At 40.5% G+C, this 20,614-nt stretch overlaps 1 protein-coding gene and 1 long non-coding RNA gene across 6 annotated transcripts; one reads left to right on the forward strand and one right to left on the reverse strand.

Annotated features, from left to right (window-relative positions):
- Window positions 1-1,556: 1,556 nt before the first annotated feature.
- LOC307215110 lies at window positions 1,557-6,403 on the reverse strand. The gene is made up of 2 exons (XR_013838271.1): window positions 3,642-6,403; window positions 1,557-2,252 (listed from the first exon to the last, which is right to left on the reverse strand). It is a non-coding gene; the product is annotated as an uncharacterized lncRNA (long non-coding RNA).
- Window positions 6,404-6,594: 191 nt separating this feature from the next.
- Window positions 6,595-19,788, forward strand: BIRC2 (baculoviral IAP repeat containing 2). 5 transcript variants are annotated; one of them, XM_079973785.1, is made up of 9 exons: window positions 6,595-6,871; window positions 10,410-12,486; window positions 12,614-12,713; window positions 13,310-13,388; window positions 14,171-14,216; window positions 15,766-15,819; window positions 17,638-17,889; window positions 18,113-18,154; window positions 18,985-19,788. In XM_079973785.1, the coding sequence occupies exons 2-9, from the start codon at window positions 11,523-11,525 to the stop codon at window positions 19,176-19,178; spliced, it is 1,731 nt and encodes a 576-aa protein (XP_079829911.1). In that variant the 5' UTR covers window positions 6,595-6,871; window positions 10,410-11,522; the 3' UTR covers window positions 19,179-19,788. The 5 variants fall into 5 exon arrangements, with proteins under 5 accessions (XP_079829911.1, XP_079829907.1, XP_079829909.1 ...); XM_079973781.1 differs by having other exon boundaries at window positions 6,598-6,871; window positions 15,577-15,819; XM_079973783.1 differs by having other exon boundaries at window positions 6,598-6,871; window positions 11,543-12,486; window positions 15,577-15,819.
- Window positions 19,789-20,614: the final 826 nt, after the last annotated feature.

The raw sequence follows: 20,614 nt of genomic DNA on the forward strand, positions 1-20,614 counted from the left end.
TCACATGGATTCGAACTGTCAACCTTCCAATCAGCAAGCCCAAGAGGCTCAGTGGTTTAGACCACAGTGCCACTTGCATCCCCTTTTTAAAAGGGATCTAATTTGGGGATCCTGGAAATTACAGGTTAGCTTAACGTTCGTCTAGAGAAAATGGGTGGAACATGTATTTAAAAATAAAATAACTAAACACGTAAAAAAAGAAATATTGTTGAAGCAGAACAGGCATGGTTTCTGCAAAAGCAAGCCCTATCTCCCAAACCTATTACAAGTTCTTTTAAAGTGTTAACAAGCATATAAATAGACATGATTCAGCTGACCCAGTGTACTTGGTCCTTATCAAGGACTCCTGAGTAAGCTTAGCAGTTAAGGGATATGAAGAGAGATCATCTTGTGGATCAGGAATTTGTTAAGTAGCAGGAAACAGAGAGAAGGAATAAATTGACATTTAGTCTAGAGGGACCATCACTTTGGCAAAAAATCTTAGTGCATTATTATTTTATATTTCTGAATTATTTTAAATTTGAGGGTCATTTCTTAACATAAACATGAATGTTTAGTCATCTCAGGAAACTCAAAACCCACATTATTCATTTCCAGTTTCTTTATTATTACTTAATATTTATCCACAAGAATTTCCCCACCACCAGTTGGAGAAGCAGAAAACAATGTAAAAATTGTGCCTGGGGTTCATTTGTGTGGGAGGATTTGACCTGCACTGCAAGACATATAATGGAAAAATTCCTAAATCTGCATCTAATGACCTTTTGGGTGGGCAGCAAATACTTGTGAGACTATGTGGAGCTGACTAATCATTATGGTATCCCTGTCTCCCCTTCTGCAACCAGTGAGAATGGCTAATGCACAACCATGGAGTGTTTATGCAAATTTGTATGATGCTTTCCCATTTGTCATGTGCCTTAATGCTACTGTATTAGGAAGAAGGCCCTTGGCTACAGCCTAAATCACTTAATATTGCTTTACATTTTCCAGAACTACACCCCAGGAATAAACAGTTCTATCTCTAATCTTTTGTTTGCTGTGGCACAAATTACACCCTGAAAAGAAATTCAAAAAGTGAAAAGGCAAAATAACTGACTCCCTAGAATTCCTACCCAGAGGTCATTTCTTAGAAACATTACAAGCATGCTTTAAAACTGTCATCTGCAACAGTATGGATTAGAATCACGTGTGTGTGTGTGTGTGTGTGTGTGTGTATGTATGTTTAAAAGAATAAGGACAGCTATTTGAGGCATCTATTTCCTGGATAAAACTCTAGAATTTTTTTAAGCCTACTCTGCACAGGTACAGAGACCACAGATAAGGATAGACAATTGTTATACAGGTAACATGAAAGCAACACTGGATTTTGGAAGGCTGGACCAAACATACCTGAGAGGTGGCTATTCTAGGCATATGGACTGGCATGTTTGCTTGTTTATTGTATTTGTTATGTCTTTATTATATTCATTGTTTTATTTAAATGAAATTTTAAAACAAAAAAACCATATGCACAAAGATGAGACCGAATCAGTAAACCACAGACCAAAACTGGCACAGAGAGTAAATATAGATTATTTATTTATTTAAAAGCATTTCCAAACTGCTTAATATTAAAAAAATCTCTACATGGTAAACAAAAAATGCAACATTTTAAAAAATATACACCATAAAGATCAGTAATGAAGATAAAATCAGTAACAACAGGGCCAAATCTTATGAGTTAGGTAGTCTGGGCAAAAAGCAGTAAGTCTTTACAAGACATCTGAAGCAATCAATGACTAATCAAAGAGAATGAAAACATCATTTTAATGCAGGGGTTGCCATCCTGGCACCCATGAAGACTTATATTAGTGACCCAGGGCAGGTGCTCCGGACTCTGAGCTTTCATTTTTTTAAAGTGTCTAACTTTCCTAGAAAGAAAGAAATGGGGGCAAAATATGCAGGCACCTTCTTAGTGATTTTGTGAAATGAGTGAGTGAGGTCTTGGGCTGCCCCCTGCAGCCAGGGTTGCTTTCTGTCAACACATAACATCAGCACTAAACTTCACCAACTGCCACTATGTTACTGAGCTAAATGTAAGGTCTTACTGCTAGTGTATAAAGCCCTACATAACTTGGGACCAGAATGTGAGAGATTACTTTATCCCTTCTATACCTGCCTATTTACCGTGGTCGTATAAGGAGGTCTTCCTTGTGGTGCCGTGCCAGAGGTTCAATCCATGGTGGTTGCTCCTTCAGTTCAGTGGCACCTGCCTTGTGAAACACAGAGCATTTTGAAATTAGACAATCTCCAACACAGTAGACCTTCCACTGGAAGCTAAAAGTTCTATTTCTGCAAGCTTTCTCAAAAGGATGAATGAGTGTGCAGATAGTATCAAATTCCTCCTTGGAAATAGTTTGTTTTGCCTTATATTTTCTTGTTGTTGTACACTGCTATATGTTGAGTTTATAAATATTTCAAATAAATAAAATGACAAAGTTGCTTCCTAGCAAGAAATGTAGAGTGAGTGTACGGTTTTCTGCTAGTCATTTAACTGGAACTCACAGCAATGACGTTAAAAGTTCCATTTCCTTTTCCTTTGTTTCCTCCTTTTCTGTACAGCATCATGTGTGACCCTGTTGCTCTTGCTTGCTCCCTTAGCAGCTTTTGATCCCATTGACCATGGGCTAATACTGGACTGACTCCATGAGTTGGTAGCTGGAGGAATGCACTGTTATACATTTGTTCCTCTCCTACCCACTGGGTCAGTTCCAGAGTGGCGTTGGGTAAGTCTATGTCAGGCCCCTGGCAGTTACACTATAGGGTATCACAAAATTGGCTGGTTTGATACACAACTATAATCATCCCTGGACAGAAATGCACTGGTCACCTCCGGACTAGATTACCTGTGGGGCTGTCCTAGAAGCTGCAGCTAGTGCAGAATGCAACAGCTATTCTACTGACTGAAGCACCTAACTGTGACCATGTTACACCACTCTTGAAAGAGCTGTACTAGGTACCAGGTTGGTTAGCTATACTTAGGCTTAGGTACAGTTACAATAGTGTACTACGAAGTAAATTATTTACAGAAATCGTTATTAGGCAATACTGAAGAAGCTCATCAAATTTTTGAAAGGTCACTTATTCTAAACCTTTGAATCTACAAATAGTGTATTGGCTAGACACTTGAAATCTGCTACTTCATTATCTATGAAAGAGTGTTTAAGTCATGTCTTAGGTACATCTGAGTTGGGCAAACCTACTGTCTGTATTTTAAAGAGATATGGTATTTGGCCTCAAGTATCAGTGTCAGATTAATAGTCACATATTTATACAGAAAATTACATTGTGATTTTAATTATCTATACAGAATAATTGACTTTTAAAAATGTCCCTTATTTAATGATTTAAAAAATACACAATTATTATCATTTACCTATATTGAGCTTTGTCATGGAATTTTCCCCAAATCTTACATGCAGAAAGAAATTTTGTCTAAAATATCTACTCACAAGATTGCTTTTTCTATTTTACTGGATTTCCCATTTTGATATTTTACAGTGATCCTATTAAAAGGTTTATTGTTGATCAAAATTTCCCTTATGGGTTGGGGGGGGGGCAATAAGGACTGATACTGTGCCAGAAGGATTAAAGTTCACTACATGGCAGCAAAACTCTCTTTTCCCTCTCCTAGGCTTCCTGGCAATATGGGCTGAGAAATGGGTGATTTGCCTCAAACCACATCCTTGTCCTACAGATGCATTAAAATTTAAAGGATAGTAAAAAAAAGTAAATAACAACAACAGCAGCAGCAATTAAAATATTGCATTTTTAAATTACTGTAACCCACTCTTGGGCCCTATAAAGGGGAAGTATGGAATGGAATAATAACAATAATTCACACCTAGCATGAGAGATCTTAAATATACGGTACTTTTCACTGTTGCATATAAAACCCCATGAAGTCAGATACTGAAGGAAGAAAAATGATTGTGAAACCAAAGGGATAAGGGAAAACTGGGAAGAGTCCAGAATTTTATTAAAAAGAAACTTTTAGTAGTCAGACAATATTTTTGTATGTCATTTCAAACAAATCTTCAGCATTGTAAAAGAAAAAAAATCCAAATCTGGCTGTCTGCCAGAATGACATGACACACACAGGAAATAATTCAGGGAGTGGAATTCCCCCTTTCGTAAAAGGTCATGTGAAGTGAAAATATAGTTCAGCTGGGTTTCCCCTAGACAAAAAGTACCTAATGTCCTGGACAAATACTGCCAAGCTGGTACAAGATTAATTAGCATTGATTTAAAAGAAATAATGGTGTTTACTTTCTATGATCAATTGAATTTCCCCCATTCTTTGTTATTGCTATGTAGCAGTGACAGATTTCCACTGTATTCACCCGAACCCTTCTCAGTTTCTTTTCCCATACTGGAAATTTTCTGAAAGGAAAATTTCACATGAACTCACTGGGCAGCCGTATGTAAGCCACTCTTTCACTGTAAGCCCCATCCCATCTATAACATGCAGACAGTAACACTGGCCTACATTACAAGGTTGTTAGGGTTATGGAGAATGAAATGTCTTTGAGCACAGAATAAATATGCTATAGGGGCATAAAAAAAATTGTAATGACTATCTTGTTATTACAGTGATTTACAACTACAGATTTTTGAACTGCACCAAGAAATACACAGGTTGCACCTGTCAAGGTTGAGCTATCCCGTCCATGTACATAATCACTGTTGCCTAGGAGCATTACATCCATAGAGTCCTCCCCCTGCCTCTTTTTCCTTCAGTTATGTCACAGATACACAAAATTAACAACTGCACATGTCTTCATATGTAAACTTCATGCTTTTGGGCATATGCAGAATTCAGGCAACTAAAAATTGACTGTTTTTTCAGGTATGCTGCAACATGGCAAAGAGTTTTGCAACTGACACAGAGCAATGACCTTGCTTCCAAGCTGCTGACAGAATAGCAGGAAGGCTGACGTGCACAGGGGATTCTAGGTTCCAGGAAGACCCTTGCACCATTAGCAGGATGACACAACATGACTAGGCTAACTGCTTCCTTATCTCCTAAAAGCAGTAGATCACCTCCCACTTCACCCCTGCAAGTGTCCACTCTTGGGTCTTGTCCTTCAGTCTGAGAATCTGACAGCCCAATCCTATGCATGCTTACTCAGTAGGGGTTTACACTCACTGATAAAATATACTTTTAATCTCTGAAAAAAAGGGGTAGGGAAAAGTGGACAGGAGTAAGAATTAGAGCAAGTGTGTGTTAGACTGTATTTGTTTTTCTTGTCGCTCATAACAACCTGTGGTCCTCCCCTGTGCATTGCCAACCTTAATTTAGCACACATACACCTCCTTTCCCCTAAAAAGAATTACAGCACAATCATGTATACGTCTATTCAGAAATAAACCACCCTGATTTCAATGGGACCAGATGCACTGAGGAATTTGTGTCCCAACAGATGTTGCTGGACTCCCATCATTCCTGACCACTAGCCATGCAGCCTGAGGGTGATGCTCCCAATCCAAAGACTCTGGAGGGACACAGATTCCTCATCCTGATAATACTGGAATTCAGCCTCAAACCCCCCCCCCCCACACACACACTAAAGAGGAAAGCCATCACCAAAAGAAAGGGGAAAAGACTTGCACATTATACATTTCGGAAAGGCCACAGCTCAGGGGCAGAGCATCTGCTTTGCATACAGAAACTCCAAAGCAGGGCTGGGAATGTCCCCCTGCCTGAAACCCCGAGGGGAAAGCAGCTGCCAGTAATGCAGAACAGCCCTGAGTTCGATGCCCCAACAGGTCTGACTCCGTATAAGGCAGCTTCCTGTGTTCCTCTACGTCTAGACACAAATGGCGAAACAGCAACTGCAATCCAAAGAGAAGCGGGATATATCTCTCCACGGAGGGGGAAGTGTGTGACCTGCATGTGGCTGCGGAGTCTGCCGTCCAGCTGCTCACTCATGATGGGCAACATCAACGCCCTTCCTGCTTCCCCCTTGCTTATTACGGCTTCTATCTTTTTTTTAAACGTGACTGGGCACCAGGGCCGGCCCACCCGCGAGACAAGGTGAGGCGACCGCCTCAGGTGGCAGGGTCCGCACCTGAGGTCGACCTCCGCTCCCCGCTTCTTCCCTGGCTGCGGGGCGGGAGAGGCGCCATTTTTGTGGTCCGCCTCAGGCGGCAAAAGGTCTTGGGCCGGCTCTGCGGAGGACCATTCGACCCCGACAGCACTTCTTCATAAACAGCTTCCGATAAATAAAAGACTCCCCTCAGAAACGGAACGCCTCCTGGCCTCAACCGCGTTCCCGTTACAAACGCAGCAGCAACAGCACTCAGGAACGAGCAAGCTAAGCAAAACATAACGTGAAGGCAAAATAAATAAAAAAAAAACCCCACACACCACCGTCAAGCGTCGTGTGGAAAGGCCTGGCGTCCACCTGAGTGGACGCTGCTTCAGCTCCTGTCATGATCCAGGACGCCGCCGTTGCTCCTCCCTCGGATCCAGCCGAGCCGCCACCTGAGGTAAATATAAAAACAGGCCGTCCTCGCGCAGGGCTCTTAACCGCGCATGCGCCGCAACGGCCGCAGAGCCTGGCTTGTTCGGCTGCGAGGGGCTTTTTCCGTTTGTGGAAGAAACCCGAGGCCTGTGGAGGAGGAGCCCGCGGTTGATGACAGGAATTTCCGTCCTCGAGTTATTTCCCCTCCCTCCTTTGGGGCGGGCCCCGCTCGGCTTTCTAGCCCCGCTCCTCGCTTCTTTCCGACTATCTTGCTTCGTGAGTTTCCCTTTCCCACCCTCCCCCAGTATATAGGGGCCGGGAGGCGGCCGGCGGAGACTTCCAAATTCGCCTGGGAGGGCCTAGCGGTAAGTGGGGCCGAGGGGTCGGGGTCGGGGTGGGGCCTTATTGTGCCGCCGCCGCCGCTGCTGCGTTTGTGGGGGGGGGGGGGGATTGTTCTTTTTACACTTTTGCTACTGCTGCTGCTATCATTATTATTATTATTACTTTTATACGTTATTTCTGTATAACAACAGGCTCATATTACTGTATAACAATATACTAGTAATATTACTGTATAACAATATACTAATAATATTACTGTATACTAGTACACTACTGCTCTTCTTTTTATCATTATAATGCTGTTATAACTACACATTATTACTACTACTACTACTATCATCATCGTCATCATCCTTTGTTCACACGACGGTCCCAGGGCTTTAAAAATGCGAAAAATTCGATTTAAGTGCAGAGCAGTGCAATGTATCTCCTTGTGCCGCTTCAGCTTTCAACGGAGGAACCTCAAAGCGTTTTGCAAAAAGAATTAGGGCGATGAACTCGGCGGTTAGGAGCAGTTTTATTTTTTAACACGCACACGCAGCTGCTTAAGCGAATTTTTTTTTTAAAAAATCGGGCCACTGCCAACTATCGCGATTTAAACCGGGCGGGGAGCTGAAACTTTAGGCTCGTAGGAGGAGGACACGTAAGTGCCCGATCAAAACAGGCGTGGTGTGCATTTATATTTTTTTTGCGGGGGATGGGGTACGAAATTAAAGCCGCAGAGCTTAGCCGCAAAGTTGACAAATCGGCAGTGCACGGCAGTTGATGGAGAGAGAAAGAGGGGGGTGGGACTGCAGTCTTCAAGCTGCCCCGTGAGCAAAGCCCCATAGAGCACAGTGGGGCTTAGGTGAGTAAGCATATTATGTAAGGGCTGAGCTTACTATTTTGTTGAGTTACCTCAAAGTAAGCTTACAAAGTTAACTTGAACATTTATTTATTTACTTTAATATAATTTATATGCTGCTTGATTGTTTAAAAAGCCCCCCCCCAGCAGATTACAAACAGAACTGGGCAGTCATTTGAAGACTAGGGTCTTAGGATATAGCCTCTCTTTCTGCAGTTGTTGTACATTGCAGGAAAATGCTAGTTAGAGGTGATCAAGTTCCTTTTCTGAGAAGTTTGTCTGTAGTTAATGATAAGTTTCCTAGAACAGTTTGAAAGTGGTTTCATGTTACTGTGATGACTAGGGAGAATTGCTAGGAACGGGACATGAAAGTGGAAGACATAAATTGGAGGCTACTACGTATTGATGCGACAGCTGGATTCAGAGATGAAAAGAAATTGATGTGCTAATGCTAAATAGAGTGGCATGCAGTCTCTGTGGCTATCTAGATCAGAGCCACATGTTCACATTATCAGCTGATGTGAGCAACTGATAAAATCAAGGGATGACCAAGCACTTCAGACCTGGGTCTATCAAAGTCCGGCATTCTGTTTATAACAGCAGCCAGACGGATACTCTTCCAGTGGTCAGAGCAGGACATGAAGATAGCAGTAGATGATGGGTACCTTATGACTACATTCCTATCCTGCTTTAACAACTGCTACTAAACTTTGCTGGTACTTTGATTCCACTGTTCCCTTTAGTTATTACTTTTGGAATGTAACTATTGTTTCTCCTCATTGTCATCTAGCACAGTCTGTTGACATTTTATTCATTCCTCCTTTAATGGCCTCACACTTGTAGTTTTCCATTTGCTCACACCAGACCTTTAGACCTTTTGTTTGATGTTCCTTTGACCTATGTGGACTGCACTGTTATTTTGCAATCCTGCAGTGCAAGTCTAATAAATAGGTGCTCTTTTATATCTTAGACTGCTGTTCCATTTTAGTTCAGCTGAGTATACTTAAACGTCTTAAAATAATATTATTAATTTATTTATTTATTGAATTTATATGCTGCCCTATACCCGGAGGTTTCAGGGTGGTTCACATATTAGGAACACAGTATAGGCAAATAGGTATATACTTGTAGCACAGCCAGGGTTACTTGATAGACTTGCCATATCTCTGTTATTGTGGGTATTAATGTGTGCTGTTCATCTTTTACTGTCAGCCCATTACTAGTTTAGACATTCTGGATCTTTTATTGTTTGTCCCTAAATCTCATTTTGTATTCTGTAAATCATCCCTTGTAACTTTTCTCCTTTTGACCTCACTTTGTTTTATTTTTATAATACCTTTTTTTCTTCACACACTGTGCTTTATATACCTATCCTCTGAAGTTGGCTCTTCAAACATCTGATGGATGTATGAAAGGTTATGCTGCAGTACATGTGCTAGCCTTATGGTGTCAAATAATGGAATAGGCTAATAAGGGCCTGTAATTTAATTTATTTGAGTATGGGATGTTGTCTAGACTACCACAGACAGATTCACAGGAAATAAAAAATAACTTCATTTGAAGATGCTAAAAATCCAAAGTGCCATTTGTTTTTGAAAGTCTGACATAATCTTAGTTGCCTATCATAGGAATAAATTGATCCCTGCTGACAGCCAATGGTGTATTGTTATGCTAAAATGATTTGCTAATTACTCAGAAAGTGTAGATGTGCAAGACTTGAGTATTATGGATGCCTTCCTACATCAGGCACTTAAAATATGCCTTAGCTCCTCCAAAGAGGCAGTAGCTGAGATGCACTTAATTTACGGCTGCTAGCTCATTTAGATACTACTTAACAGATTGCATAGTTTTCTAATTAACTCATTAATTTTCTGTGTTCCCATACTTCAGAAATGCCATTTTTTAAATTCTGAAGAACTGTGAGTTTAAGATCTCTTTCTGCCTGGATATAAATATGCATGCGTTCACTCCATGATGGTGTATGATACATCACGCAGCACAGACACTTTCCTAGATGGAAAGTCTGTGTATAAAAAGTCACGTTAAGCATAATGGAATTATGAAAAGTATTGATTGATTGTGACCAAAGCACCGTGAACCAAAATACTTTTGGAATAATAATACCTGTAGTAATCTGCAGTCAGTTCCAGAACAACTTTTGAAATAGTTAAATACACTGCACAATTGGAAGCATTGACCTCAATGTCAGTAAGCTTTCAGAGGAAGCATTGACCTCAGTGTCAGAGCTTTCAGAGGATGCCTTGTTTTCCACATGAAAATCCCTACATAGAAAGCTTACACATTGGCAGATATGAGTGCTTCCTATGTGCAGGTAAATATCAACTTACGGGAGCCTTCATACATGGCCTCCTCTTGTGTACAGTTAGCAGGGAATCTTGATCCCCGCTCCCCGCCACCATTCTGAGAGATTTTCAGCTAACCTGAACTGCTCAACTCTACATCAGTGGTGTTAACACTGATTCCTTTATGGTCTTTCAGTATAGGCACAAAAGATGCTTTGTGAGCTAAATTGGCTTCAGTTCAACACCAGTCCATTCTAGCAGTTGGCATAGACAAGTTATTAGAGTCTGGCTAAAAATATAACTGTGAAGTGAAGTTTATTGCCATTGAATATTTGTAGTGCTTTACAACTGTGTACACACACAGTATACTGTAACTTTTTAAAGAAGCTCATATATCTTTTTCTCTTCATGCAGGTCTTGGTAACCTTGTGTTTATCACACAGTACATTTACTGTTTCTCCTTGTGGACCCAATATTGCAATATGGCTGCCTAAGCCCCTTAAAAGGGACTTGAGTCTGAAGTCTGGGAGATAGTTTTGTGCATAAATACTAAAATTATTTTTGCTTTTATTAAGGAGAGACATGACTTGCCTAAATATTTTAGCTAATGAGTATTATTATTATTTATTAAATTTCAATACAGCCCTACCGATGTTCCATTTTTCCTCTCCTAAGCAATATAATTATGTTAAACACAATAAACTTCTAATAATAGTAAAGCAACCTGGTTAAAATTATGCTATAAAACATCAGCAACAACATAAGGAAAGAAAATGTTCCAGGGCTGATTAAAGCTTGTTGGTGTCCAGGGCAAGAGCAATAGTGGTTTGCAGAGCTCACCCTTAGCTTAATAGTTCCAAAACTTCATGGATGTATTTGAGGGGAAATCCTTGAGTATCTTCTTGGCAAGAATTAAACTAATCTTTAGAGGGAGCAGATGTATTTATGTACCATAGTTTCAAAACACAGGGTGGTATCCTATATTTGTCATATTCAGAGTAGCACCACTGAAATCAATGGAGATTTGCATCCACTACTTTCAGTGGGTCTACTTTAAGTAAAACCTAGTTGGGTACAACCCATACATTCCTGGTTTAATTTGACTTTAAAGGGGAAAAGGCTTCTCAGCAATATGTAGCCAACTACAAGCAAGTCATACATATGCCTACAGATTCTGCTTTTCCTTAATACCCTACATTTCTGCACTTTTATTTTCTACATAGTAACAGGATTTGGAAACTAATGCTGCAGCCTGATACTAACTTAATTTATTTGGACTTCCTTTGATTTGGGTGGGACTCATGTCCAAATTTACAGGCTATGGGCTAAATATTTAGTTTTCTTCTTCACACTTTATTTTTAAGGCTTTCTCCCTTCTGCCATAATGAGAAGGGGAACATTAGCACTTGTAAGAAAGAAGGAACTACAGTGTTTTAAGGAAGTGTGCATTTTGAAAAAGAGAACAAATTATGTTTAGCCAGAAAGATGAAAGTACTGAATGAAAGAGATACTTTATAAAGAAATTGCATGCAATGTTTTGCTTTCAGGTTTTTATTTTATTATGGCCTGGAAGTTAATCAGATTTGCACAAAACTATCTCCCAGGCTTCAGACTCGTCCCATTCTCCTATCTTATTTCATCGTCATGAACATATATGATTCATTACCGTCCAAACTGAGGAATAGCAGTGATGTAAGTGAACTGACGTACGATCTGTCATGTGAACTCTACAGGATGTCTACCTTTTCGACTTTCCCTCAGAATGTACCTGTATCTGAAAGGAGTCTCGCCCGTGCTGGTTTCTATTACACTGGTGTGAAAGACAAAGTAAAATGTTTTAGTTGTGGCTTGATGTTGGATAACTGGAAAAAAGGTGACAAGGCTCTGGACAAGCATAAGCAACTCTACCCCAGCTGCAACTTTGTAAAGAGTTTGACTCCATTGAACAATCTCGGTTCATCATTTAATTCTGCCTTTTCACCTCCAACTGCCTTTGGCCTTTCTTCACATTCCCTGACACCAGCAGCAAATATGGATCAAGTTGGCTATTTCAGTGGAAGCTTTCCTCATGATCCAGTCACATCCAGGGCAGTTGAAGACTTGTCCCATTTGAGACCTAAAACAGTCAATTATGCAATGAGTGCAGAGGAAGACAGACTGCGCACTTTTGAGTCATGGCCACTGACATTTCTGTCACCATCTTCTTTGGCAAAAGCTGGATTTTATTACATTGGGCCTGCAGACAAGGTGGCTTGTTTTGCCTGTGGTGGTCAACTGAGTAACTGGGAGCCTAAGGATAATGCCATGTCGGAACATCGGAGGCACTTTCCAAACTGCCCTTTTGTGGAACAAATGTGTGACCAGACCAGTTTCACAGTCTCCAATATGAGCATGCAGACCTACGTAATGCGCCTCAACACTTTCAAAAGCTGGCCAGCTGCAGTTCCAGTTCAGCCACCGCGGCTTGCAGATGCTGGCTTCTATTATGTGGGTAAGTGAGCTGCCTATTTTTGGTCACTTGGACTCTATCTAATTTTTTTTTTTAACTGTTTAATCAGTGACTGCTGAACGTATCTTTAAAAATATTATATAAACTGTTTTTCCCCTCCCCTCTTCAGGTCGCAATGATGATGTTAAATGTTTCTGCTGTGATGGTGGACTCAGGTGTTGGGAGTCTGGGGATGATCCATGGGTAGAACATGCTAAATGGTTTCCAAGGTACATCTAAATTTCTTTGAAATAGTAGCAATTATGGTCCTAATCTTAATATATTTGGAACTGAAAGGCAAAACTAGTATCCCAAAGAGATCTATTTTAAGAGGAGTATTGTTTTTTTCCTGCTGAGAGTTGTACTCCCCTTGGGGCAATTGTTGGGGGCAGATGCTAGCAGTAAGCAGACTATATTCTATTCTCTTTTCCCCCCTGCTAAGTGGGCTGCCAGGGAGTGACTAAATAGTTTTTGCAGGGGACTGAACTGATCATTCTCAGAAGGCTTTCTCTGCACCCTTCTCATTTCTCCCTCCATATTTCCCCTGCTTATTCCATCCAGATTTTCCCCTACCCACATGAAGATTGAGGGCTGCATGTGACCTTTCGGTCATAGATTGACCGACCGTGGTTTAAACGGAGCAGATTCTCTGTTAATATGTTATGTATCTGGAGGAGTTGTCATGTCAGATTACAAACTCCACTTCAAAAGTGAACATTTAGAACTGGGCATGCATATGGCTTATCTTAGGCACTTCGGTCTGCATGTATCTGGAACAATGTACAATCTGTATATTAGAATTGAAACACTGCATTTTATCTTCTAGATGTGAGTACCTGCGGCATATGAAAGGACAAGAGTTTGTCCATCAGATTCAAGTAAGATTCCCCCATCTTCTTGAACAGGTATTCAAACAACTACTTTGCTCTGATTTCAGCAGTATTCTTGTGTATTACAGTGGTACCTCGGGTTAAGAACTTAATCCGTTCTGGAGGTCCTTTCTTAACCTGAAACTGTTCTTAACCTGAAGCACCACTTTAGCTAATGGGGCCTCCCACCACCACCGCCGCACAATTTCTATTCTCATCCTGAAGCAAAGTTCTTAACCCGAGGTACCACTGTACCTCATAGATTTTTAAATTGGACACTTTCAAACTAAGCTCTCTAGAAGAGCCTTTAATTTTAATCTCTTCCCCCTAATCACATAAAAGCCGACCATGTGTTAGGCATGCTGAAAGTGGCTACAAATAAAGGTGTGAACTTGATTAAATGACAAGGTCAAAGGATGTGGTCTTTTAGAGAGCATCTGAGTTTTTTGTGATTCAGTAGAAACTTGTCAATTTCACATGGCAACTGTGATGGTTTCCTAAGAGTGACTAAGTGGCTAGTTGAGCAAACTGCTTGACGTGTGATCTGTTACTGTGCTCACTGCAGCTAACAATCAAAGTTGCATATAGGAGCTACAAGCTTCCCCTTTCTTCTGGCAGTTGACAATGTATTGTGACAGCAACAGTCGGCCCTCAAAGTGTTTGACAAGAACATTGCTGTGGTGGTCAGGACAGAGTGCATGCAGATGTTTAGGGTGACTGTTTAAGTGGTTTAAATTTTGGCAAACTTCTTGTGTTCACTTCTGTTTTAATACACAAAAATTACATTCATTTTAAAACCCTCTTTCTGTGTTTTGTAGCTGTTATCCACCTCAGATACACCTGTGGATGAAAATATTGATCCAAGTAAGTATTTTTTACAAGATATTTAAGTTGGCATGGACACTTGGAATATGAAAGCACTGTTTGTTAAATAGGGAATACCAAAAACACTTAGCACTATCAGGTTTTAATCATTTATCTAGAAGTATTGTGTCTTACAAAGCAACTTAAATATGGATTCTCAGAAATAACTGTTGTCCCTTGGTATTGTACTCTCAAAATGAGGAGACTTCTGTTTGTCTTATTCTCATTTGCATTGCCTTGCTTACTAAGTGGAATGTTAATGCAGTTCATATCTTGCCACAACTTGGCAAGAACATAATGAATAACTTTTCCTGCTCTTCCACCAGTAATTGGACCTTCAGAGTAGCTTACAGCAAGTATAATAAATAACAAAAACTGCAAAAAATGAGAATTCAGCAACCATGGCAAACACTTCAAAAAAATCCAAACTCAATGCGCAGTTCCTGAAAAAGCACACTCAGATAAGACTGTCGTTTTCTTCTTAAGGTCTTCATTGAGATTGCTAGCAAAACCCCTCTCAGCATTTTCATAGGGGCCCCCTGGTGGTGCAAAAAAATATTGTGGATAGCTTTGAAATTACTGTGGGTGGTCCAAATAAGTTATATTCAGGGTAACCCCAATGAAATCAATGGACTTGAATATGATCAACATTAGGTATCATCCTGTGAATTGATCTGACCTAAGTTGGAGAAAGCCAATATCACTTATGGAGACTGTATAATAGAGGCTCAAAATATTTGTTTGATAGCTTGCTCTGGACTTTAAAAAGCTGCTTTTCCAAATACAGCTAGTGAATTAATTAGTGTTGCTGTCAAGCATAGTTCCTATGTCAGCTGCTGTAACTTACAAACATCCTATCTAGTAAGTTGATTAGTGATTCTACTTATGGAGTAGAAGCTGGTTGGTTCTTGCCTATTGCAGAAAGATATAGGGTCTGTACGTTTCTGAAGGGGAGGTCTCACTGCTTTGTAGGTGAGCACATTCTTTGTGTGCCTACAGTTCCAGATTCAGTCCCTAGTATGTTTAGACAAAAAGGTCCCTGATAGTACAATTCAGAAAAGCCTTTGCTGAGATTTTGGATTTCTGTTCTGGGTCACTGCTAATCTAAATGGATCCGTGGTCTGACTTAGTATAAGACAGTTTAATATGTTCACATCCGTAAGCTTCTTGTGTGAAAAAGCCGTTAGTATAGCCTAATATAAAAGCTAATTTGCATAAGAGTAAAGCAAAGGTTTTTTCAATGTTGGACATGGAACCGGATGTAAACATGATCTTATTCTGTTTTAATTTAAATTTAAAACATATTCTTCAAAATCCATATGGATCTAATGAGCAATGCCATGAATTTTTCTCTGAGCAGTTATTCATTTTGGACCTGGTGAGAATGCTTCAGAAGATGCAATCATGATGAAAACCCCAGTGGTTGAAGCTGCCTTGGAGATGGGATTCAGCAAAAGACTAGTCAAGCAGACTGTTCAGAGTAAAATCTTAACAACCGGAGAGAATTATAAGTCTGTAAATGATCTTGTGTCCGACCTCATTGCTGCAGGAGATGAGAAGAATGAAGAAGAGAAGGTGGTGCAAGCAGAGGAAGTGACATCAGGTATGTAAAAAGCTCTAGTGACAGAATCTGTTATGTTGCTTCATTCTCTTCATAACCATCCTTGAAAAATGTCTTCCCAGCTTCCACTTGGAAAATTCCCAGAAGGGAAGAGCCCACAGCCCTCAAGGATTCCATATCAAATTGTTTTTGTTAGATCTAGTCCTGTCATCTAGGGTCGCTAGATGACAATCCATCAGTTATTTGAATTGTATTACTGTTTCTCTCATCAACCTCTGGGCTAAATACCATACTTTTCAGTCTATAAGACGCCCCCTTGTATAAGGACACCCCCCCATTTGGGGGTACTAAATTTTAAGAAAGTGAGGGGAGATGGCCCAAAGTTGTTGAGCCTCTCCCCCCATGCAGCTTCAGGCAGGAAACACTCCCTAGATCAGTGTTTCCCAACCTTGTGCCTCTAGCTGTTTTTGAACTACAACTCCCATCATCCCTGACTAGCAAGACCAGTGGCAAGGGATGATGGGAATTGTAGTCCCAAAACAGCTGGAGGCACAAGGTTGGGAAACACTGCCCTAGATTGTTTCCCATGCACAGCGGCATCAGGTGAATTTGCATTCCCTCCAGCCATCCAGTTTGCAGGAGTGCAACCTCCCCCGACACCTCCGTGCATGGGAAATGATCCAGGGAGTGCTTCCCGTGCGCAGCAGCATCGGGTGAATTTGCGCTCCCATCAAAGAGCTGGTCGGCGGCACGCAGCTTCTCCCCCCCCCCATGCAGCTGTGGGCAGGAAACACCCCCCAGATCGCTCGCCACGGCATCGGAAGCCATGCTCCTGCCAACCGAATGGCTGGTGCTGCGCCACTCCCCCCCCCCCCCCCGCCATGGCACTGTCTTTGTATTGGACGACCCCAGTCTTTGGACATGGTTTTTGAGTCGAAAAACTTCGTCCAGTACCCGGAAAAATACGGTATATCCAGTTCCATCAGTTTTTCTGCATAGGACCTACTTCCAGTACCAATTAGCCATCTTTGTTGCCCTCCGATCTCATTATTATTTTTTCTACATTCTTCTTAAACTGTGGTACCTGGCATTGGACTCTGTGTGTCAAGTGAATGCAAAATAAAGTTGTGACTTTTACTTCCTGTAACTTGGAAACTAATATTCTACCTGTGAGCCTAAATGAAATTCAGTTCAGGCAAGTTGGAGGTACTGTTGTTTGGTGGCTGGTTTACCCAATTAGGTAGTGATCAGTCTTCTCTGGATGGCATTGTACTAATCCTAAAGAAGCAGACTCATAACTTGAAGTGCTCTTGGTGTGCCTTTTGTCATCTTTCACTGATTTGCCAGTGTCAGCCCTATTTGGACAGAACCTTGCTACAGTTATCCATGCTCTGGTAATCTCATAGTTGGATTATTGCAATTTATTAAATGTGGGACTGCCTTTTAAAACGGCCTGGAAACTTCAGTTGGTCCAGAATAGGCTAGCTACGTAAATATGATACAATGCAAATGCTTTGTCCGCATTCACTCCCAATCCATTTTATCAGTACACCAGACAGTACACTCTTTTTATATGCTAAGTTAACACATAAGAAAATTGTTCTTAAAGCATAATTCAACTTTCTTCCAACCTTTTGGGACAGTCATTTTTCAGGTGAGGGAAGGCTGGGGAGGAAGACCTGCAGGCTTTGTGAATGTTGAAATGTTGTATTTTCTTTATCATACCTAAACTTGTTTCAGAAGCATAAATTATTTTCAATTCCATTCTCCTCCACCCTCTTGTGATTTCAAAATTTCTCCTTAAATTTTCCAATGCTAAACAAATTGAACTATAACCATTTTTCATTATTTATATTTTAGATCTGTCCTTAATCAGGAAGAACCGAAATGCATTGTTTCAGCGCTTGACATGTGTGCTTCCTATCCTTGAAAGTTTATTAACATCCAAAGTAATAACTGACATTGAATACCATGTTATTAAACAAAAAACCCAGACACCACTGCAAGCGAGAGAACTGATTGATACCATCTTGGTGAAAGGAAACACAGCTGCAAACATATTCAGAAACTGTTTACAAGAGTGCGATTTTGTATTATACAAAGACTTGTTCGGTGAGTTTGAGAAAAGAATGTGCTGGTTAACATCTAATTGCCACTTCTCTGAGAGATGGCAGACTTAGCATGTTATAATTCAGAGCAGTAATAGAGGTCATTGGCCTTGCTTTAGGGATTGTATGCCGGAAACCATAGAACCCTGACGATTAGTATGGCAGCTTATTGTTTGCAGGAAGTCTTACGTTTATTGAACAGAACTATTTTTTATTTATTTTTTTAGAGGAGAAGAAAATGCCTTATTTTCCGACAGAAGATGTTTCAGGTAAAAACTGAATTCACTAAAATAACATTGGGCACCATTTGAAATAATATGGATTGCTTATAAAAATAAATTTTAAAACTCGCATTTTAAATAGTTTCAGATACTTGGTATAGAGAAGCACCATATACAGTGGTTTCTCGGTTTTCGAATGTAATCTATTCCAGAAGACAGTTCAACTCAATAAATGTTTGAAAACCAAAGCATGCATTTACATCTGGAAAACTCAATATGAAAGCCACATGGCACATTTGGCTTCCGAAAAGTGTTCACAAATTGAAGCAGTTACTTCTGGGTTTTCGGCGTTCAAAAGCCAAAACATTTGACTTCCGAGACGTTCGAAAACCGAGGTGCCACTGTATAAAAGTTTTCCTACTTCTGCAGTTTGAAATCACAGTTTAAGAAGTCTAGGCAGGTGCCATGATTTTGAGTAAATTCCAGTCCTTTCTTCTTGTAACAAGAATGAAATGGAAACTTGCCTTCTGCACATCCCTGGTAGTTTGTTATCTGGAGCCTCCACATCTTTCCCCTATAGGAAATGCAAGAATATTTGTTGCAAGAATAGCATCATGAAGCACATCTTCACATTTTCTTTTTGAATCATTTTTGCGAGCAGTTTCTGAATGGGTACACCTTCAGGAAAACTATAAAGCTCTGATTTTGAAGGCTTTTCGTCAGTTAGAATAACTCCAACATGTATTGGTGGATGCAGAAAAAGAAAACAAAGGGAGTTTTTGGGATGGATGGGGAGAGACTTGGAAACAGTGGTATTTCTTTGTGTTGTAAAATACAGCAATTTGGAACATATATAACATATGTTTTCTCCCCTGCAGGCCTGCCCATGGAAGAACAGCTGAGACGATTGCAAGAAGAGAGAACATGCAAAGTTTGCATGGACAAGGAAGTGTCCATTGTCTTCATCCCATGTGGCCACTTAGTTGTGTGTAAAGAATGTGCCCCTTCCCTTAGAAAATGCCCTATATGCAGAGGGACAATCAAGGGTACAGTGCGGACATTTCTTTCATGAAGGGCATAAAATGAGTTTGATCAGCAAGATCCTCACACTGCAGCTCAGTGGGCACTTTTTTGGGTCAGTTATTGTTTCTCAAATGACTGGATTGCTAATCCAGTCTAGCTTTGTAGTGCCTTGGAACCAAATGTTACTAAAGATGGGAGTGAGCAACCTTGCAGGGTGTGTTACAGTTTGTGGTTCACAAAAGTAGCTGTTGATTATTTGTTAACCTATTGGGAAGCTTTCTGACATGTATAACTGGTTAATCTAAAATATATTTTATATAGACCACATTTGAGGAACCTGTAGCTTTACCATATGTTGTTTTAGTGAAGCTCCCATTAACTTTAGCTATAGGCCCTGCTGACTGTGAGTGACGGGGAAGCTGGAGTCTAATGGCTCCCAGGAAGTTGCAGGTTCCCCATCCCTGATAACTGACTGAATTATGAGCAGAAGTTTGATAATTGAAGCATCTATGCAGGTATTGCTTGAGTTGGTCATAGGACAAACTATATACCACCAAGGTTCAATGCAAAAGACTTGTGCTACGTTGCTTTATATATGATCTGATAATGTTAAAAAATTATTTGTGAAATAAACTTAATATTAAAAGTTGTTCAAGGAACATTGTTGGAATTTATTTTCAGCCTCATTTTCAGACTTGCTCCATTACCATCACTAAAGGGAAGGAAAAACTGTTTTAGACACTGTCCGTATTATAGATCTATACATGCGTTTTAAAAATCTTAAGTAGGATGCAGCTCCCAAATACTTGTGTTTAAACAATAGCTAGTCACTACAGTGCCCTCACCCATGTGTTCTCCTGATTTCAGATATTTGCCTTCTAGTGGCCATATAGACTTTCCAATATTGTTGGAATTGTGCTCCTTGATCATAAAGTTCACTTAACAATAGCTTTTCTAGCATCACAAGCCCGGGGTGGGGTGGGGGACAATTGATAGCCAATGTAGTAGATAATGCATTTGGCTTGCCCAGTTTGAATCCCCATCTAGTTATAACATTGTTATGCTGAGACAGCAAGTGACCCATCTTTCAGGCCCCTAAGTGAGGATAATCTCGATGTAATAACCATAATATACGCTAGCCTGTGGTTTTGCAGCTGCTGGACTCAAAACTCCCATCAGCCCCAGCCAACATTGTGAAGAATAATAGTAATAATTATTTACATCCAGCCCCTCTGGGTAGCTTTCAACTTAAAAACAGCCAAACATGAGACATTAAAAACCTTGTCAATAAGGGGCTGCCTTCAGAAAGTTCTGCAGTTGTCTTGTCTTTTTGACACCTGGTGAGTGGGTGTCACTACCAAGAAGGCAGTAATGATGGAAATTGCAGTCAAACAGCATCTGGAGGGACAAATGTTAGCCACCCTTGATGCATGCTGTCAGATCATTTGGAAAAGCAGGATTCAGATGTAAGCAGTCATGACCACG

Source organism: Podarcis cretensis, assembly GCF_951804945.1.
Source record: "Podarcis cretensis genome assembly, chromosome: 4".
Taxonomy (NCBI): domain Eukaryota; kingdom Metazoa; phylum Chordata; class Lepidosauria; order Squamata; family Lacertidae; genus Podarcis; species Podarcis cretensis.

Excerpts from the sequence above, each read along its gene's own strand:
- BIRC2 (XM_079973781.1), top strand. The coding sequence starts at position 11,523 with ATGCAATGTTTTGCTTTCAGGTTTTTATTTTATTATGGCCTGGAAGTT. Across the intron at positions 12,714-13,309 it reads CATGCTAAATGGTTTCCAAG|ATGTGAGTACCTGCGGCATA; the intron begins GTACATCTAAAT and ends TTTATCTTCTAG. Across the intron at positions 14,217-15,576 it reads GGATGAAAATATTGATCCAA|TTATTCATTTTGGACCTGGT; the intron begins GTAAGTATTTTT and ends TTCTCTGAGCAG.